Raw genomic sequence first — 5,108 nt, 5'->3', positions numbered from 1 at the left:
TTCACCCCCCCCCCCCCCCCCAAAAAAAAATGTGGCACTAGAGTGTTTGGGTTTCACTTGAAGAAAAGGTGGTAACCCTACCCTTAACCTGCAACCTATCGCTCTTCATGCATGTCCCCAGTGCCTGGTAGAAGTAATATATTAGACAGTATGGTTAAATACATACAAGAGCTAATTGAGCATCCACTTTGCACTACAGAATTATGGACATACTGAAGTGTCTGGGGACTCTGGGACTGCAGTCCCCCTTCTATTACTTATCCCAGCAGAGCCCCTCCAGGTGCAGGGTAAACACTGGATGAGCCCTCTGTCCTGCACACGTGTGTACTCCACCTTTATGCCTTCGACAAGAGAAGTGATGGCAGTTTGAAGTGCAGAAATACACTTTGTACATGGACATAATTGTTGCCTTATTTATCATGCTGTTTTGTTGAATAAGTTCAGTTTGGTGTTGATCAGAGCCGCATGTTGGACCTGAGTGCCTTGCAAACAGACCTCTGGCATAAGTAAAGAAACGTGCATGTAATATATTTAGCGCACTTTTGCCTCACTCGGAATCATGGCTTATCCCGATGTAACTGAGAGGCTACCCATAACCCTCTGCTTCTCTAACTTGGCTTAGCCTACGTTCTGCTGATTCATTTTGCCCCCTGCTGAAAATATCCCGCCACATTTGCCAGCTGCAGTCTACTTAACGTTTTTTTCAGAGGGAACAACAGGGCCATGTTTGGGTCAAGCTGGATTATACAGGGGTCACCATATCATGTGCAGCTGTTCTCCAGCCCAGTCCCTCTTTCTGGTACCCCCTTATCTGCCAGCAGAAAATAATTTGGGGCCCCCTCTTTAGTTTTGATTGTTTTCATCAATTTGCACGGGGTAGTAACAATTTTCATGGAGATATATGACTTTTTATGATTTCTGCCCAACAAAAAAATCCCTGCAGCCTTCTTTAGTTGACTGATCATGGTTGACATGACTTTTCTCATGGTTTCTAGTGCCAAGATCTTTCTGTATAGCTGGAAATGTGTACCAAACACCACGGGGTGTTGAAAATCAGTCCGGTTGTATTCCAGTCCAGTTCTATTTCTGTTTTTTAAATGTTAACAGAAAAGTGGCAGTCTACTATTGTCGGCTAACAACAGGAACAAATTAAAGGTACTTTATGTATTGTTAAAGAATTATTTATAAAATATTGCTTTCAATAAATGGAAGAGATGCTCATAGCAACATATTGGGTTATGATTGCTGTAGTGGTGCAATAGCAGGGACTCCAAGGTTCAATAGCTTGTTTTTCCTAGACCTCTGGCACCTGAGCACATTATGACTTCAGCAAAAAGGTCCGAGCTTTGGTCTGTCCCTTACTGCCCCCTGTGGCTTGCTATCTGCCCATTACAGAGGACAGCTTCATTGGCCATGGCAAAGCACCTAAGGGCATAGGCCAAATTCTTGACTTTCTTGCTGAAGTGTAAATTTTCATAATTGTGCCAGCATGTTTTGGGGCATTCTAAAAGAAATCTGAAAATTTGGGGGGCATAATGCTACATACACAAATAGTAATTTCCCAGCTCTATAGAGTGCCTAAGTAATGAATATGGGTGTTCCCATGGGGGGGTGGGGGGGGTGGCTCGGTGTGCTTTAGCTCTAGGGTCAGGTACAGCCATCAAGTTAGGAAAGTCAAGCACATCATAGGACAGCAAGGAGCAGTAAAGGTGCACATGTACAACCCAGAATAACAACTAAGAACAATGACTACTGAGTGGTTGCTCCGCACCAGTTATGTATAAATGTACAATATGTATACAGTTCTGCCAGAAACCAGCCAATGCTCCAGTTGGGATACTCAGATTTCAACTTCCTGAACTCTCCCATTTTTATCTTTCAGTCTGTTATCATTCCCACATATAACGCTGAGGCCTGGCTGGACGAATGCTTGAAATCTGTTTACCTGCAAGACTTTCCAGGGACTCTGGAGGTTTCCATCTACAATGATGGCAGCACGGTAAAATGACAGTTATACATTTTTATTGAAGTGGCTTGCAAATGTCCAATTTACTGGGTTTTTTTTCTGATTTGGCTTTCCGTTTTGTATGGAGAGTATGCAGTCATATCACTGTCCCATGTGATTCTTATCATGTTTTTGATCGGATCCACATGAGGCAAAAGAAAATATAATCTTGTGTTGATGCATTTGGTAAACTAATCGGCTTGTCACTCCTTCATATGAAGCATCTTGGTGATGTTACTGGTCTCTAGTAAATGGATAGGCTGCGTTCTCATGAATATGAAGGGTATCGGTGATGTCAGTGATCTCTAGTGATGGGATAGGCTGCGTTCTCATAAACATGAAGGGTCTCGGTGATGTTAATGGTCTCTAGTGATCGGATAAGTTTGTGTTCTCTTAAATATGAAGGGTCTCGGTGATGTCTCTGGTCTCTAGTGATTGTTTAGACTGCGTTCTTATGAACATAAAGAGTCTCGGTGATGTCACTGGTCTCTATTGATTGGATAGGCTGCGTTCTCATGAATATGAAGGGTCTTGGTGATGTCACTAGTCTCTAATGATTGGATAGGCTGCGTTCTCATGATTATTAAGTCTCTCAGGGAGGTCACTGGTCTCTTGGTGATGTTACTGCTCTCTAGTTAAACAGATAAGCTGCTCTCTAAACTAAGATAATCTCTGCACCATTGTACTGTAAATGGGCACCAAAATGATGGAAGACTGAGCACACCTTGATTCAAAAAGAAAGTACGGTGGGGGATAGATCTGGATTAAATTTAAGAATTGCAACCTGAGCTGCTTCTTCCTCTTTTTTTTTTACACCTGCTTGGAGTCTATTTTTATTTTTAAAACTTTTGTCCAGTGTTGGGCTTTATATTTGTTTTTTTAACCTACAGGATGGCACTGACAACCTCATACAGCTATGGAAATCAAAACTTGAAGATCGAGGATTTTACATTATTGTGGGAGGTCACAATTCCCCCCGACCCCATGGAGGTAGGAGACCAATTTTATATTTTGGTGTATTAGTAGATGGGGACAGAATAAATAACTTTATAATTTAGGAGTCCATGAGAGGGATCTGCAAGCCAGCGGGCAACTGTAATGAGCCGAGGAGCATGTGAACCTCTGGCAACAATAAAGGACGCATAAAGAATTTATACAATAGTTGAAAATCTTTTAGGCATTTGAACTACGTGGATCTCAGGGTTTGTGTAGCACATGAAGACCATTTTTTATAGACTTGTTTTCATTAATGGAACTAATCATACTGTCCTAAAGTCTACAAGATGTGTCTAAAGTCCCTAACGTACCTGCACATATGCAAAAAGCTCAAGAATAAAACCAGAAGTTTACAATTTTTTCAGGTTTTGATTTCTAAGAACACAGTTCAGGGTTTGTAGACATTATAGCTGTATAGACGAAAAGGCAGGACAAACTGCAGCTGTGTGCATAAGGTGCCAAATGAAACCGAATATGGCTGAACATTCTGAGAACAGGGCCTAGTGAGCATCGCCGAGGCCCGCAGGGGTTTCGCGGGTTGTACATAAAGCAATCGGGCTAAGTCTCGCTGTATTTGGAGCACTGGCTTGGCAAGGAGGATTTTCTTTTGGGCCGTCTATTTGGAAACTGATCCATTGTCTTTCTGCAAATCCCTTCCTTTTTAGCCCTGCAATTATGTAACTGAAATGACTGAATTCCCAGCTCTGGGACATGTGGTTTACTCATAACACCAACTTATGGCAATGTCTGAATATTAGCGACCAAGTCAGTATTTGTTGACCCTGTTACCCATGGATCTGTAGGATACCCATAAACTGCGGACAGTGATTGGAAACTATAAGACTTTAGCAGGCTGCAAAACCAGCTACCAGAGCACATTTGTGCTATAATATAACATAGGGAAAACAGGTTTTATTTTTCAACATTTTTAGAATTTTGTTATTATATAGTAAAAAATAGAAAACCCCCAGTGGTGATTAAATACCACCAAAAGAAAGCTCTATGTGTCCCCAAAAAATGGTATAAAATTAATTTCAGTATAGAGCGGAATACATGGCCTGGACAGGAAGGGGGGGTGTAACACACCGGTCAGCAAGTGGTTAAGGTTGGGATGCTGGTGTGTTTGCATATCATTTCCATCCCGTATGCTGTTCGGTATGTGCCTGGTGTGTTTTCACATCTTAATTTGCACGCATACATTTTCAGAAACTACTAAGCGGGATCCTTGTGTTTATTTAAAATCAAAATATGTGTAAGGAAGGCGTTTGCTCTGCAAAAATATGGGGTCACTCCCTCATTCCAGCGGTGTGGAATGTTTAATATCAGATGGAACTCGCATTTGGAGGCCCGTTACCATGACGACCCATTACTCTGATCTAAGAGCTCTGCACCCAATGCAAATCCTTTGGCACAAATCATAAGAACCGTTTCTTTTTTTTCTTTTCCTTCCGCAAACTTATAATAAACCATCATTTTTCCTCTGCCAGTCTGTAGCTGGAGACCCGGGGAAGGGGAATGTTATTTAAAGTGACAGAATTGATGCATTTGCTAGGTTTTTTTGGAAGGTTGTGTTAAGGCGCAGCTGTTGTATTCCACCCCAGCCAGAAGCTGCCAGATGTGGTTGGGGTTTAATTAGTTTGTTTTGTTGATGAAAATATTATTGCAGTGATGGTATCTTAGGAGCCAAAATATTTCTCTCCTTTTGGAAACTATTTAGAGTTTGCAGAATGTTTGTTTTGATTCGCACTTTTGCTGTGGCGTTGATGGATACGTTTTAAAGGCACAGTCCCATCTTTTGCAAAAAACAAAACATAAATGCACACACGTTAATAAAAAAGTGGATTTTAAAATATTTTGTGCTAGAGCCTGCAGAGCATTGCGACCACAATCAGTGGATCTCTAGTACAATGCCAAGCTCCTGCAGACTATTCCCTCAGGCCTTGTCCTCAGTGGCGTAACCAGAGTTATTGGCGCCCAGGGCAGAACATTTTTTTCGCCCCCCCCATATTATATAAACATCCACTAGAACTGTACCCCCCACCCCCACACATATTTATCAGCTAAGGAACTACAAGTCCAAGCATGCCATCATTGTCCCTGTACACCC

The 5,108-nt window shown here is 41.9% G+C and overlaps 1 protein-coding gene across 1 annotated transcript in view; it reads left to right on the top strand.

Annotated features, from left to right (window-relative positions):
- B3GNTL1 (UDP-GlcNAc:betaGal beta-1,3-N-acetylglucosaminyltransferase-like 1) overlaps window positions 1-5,108 on the top strand; it is a 230,485-nt gene that overhangs the window by 5,161 nt on the left and 220,216 nt on the right. Inside the window, exons 3-4 of the mRNA XM_018553646.1 lie at window positions 1,883-1,999; window positions 2,896-2,995. Coding sequence (XP_018409148.1) covers window positions 1,883-1,999; window positions 2,896-2,995 — 217 coding nt within the window. The remainder of the gene's footprint in view (window positions 1-1,882; window positions 2,000-2,895; window positions 2,996-5,108) is intronic.

This window comes from Nanorana parkeri, unplaced genomic scaffold, assembly GCF_000935625.1.
Source record: "Nanorana parkeri isolate BGI_ZX_2015 unplaced genomic scaffold, ASM93562v1 scaffold126, whole genome shotgun sequence".
Classification (NCBI taxonomy): domain Eukaryota; kingdom Metazoa; phylum Chordata; class Amphibia; order Anura; family Dicroglossidae; genus Nanorana; species Nanorana parkeri.
Note: the sequence above shows the minus strand (reverse complement) of the source record. Positions and strands in the feature narration are given on the sequence as shown.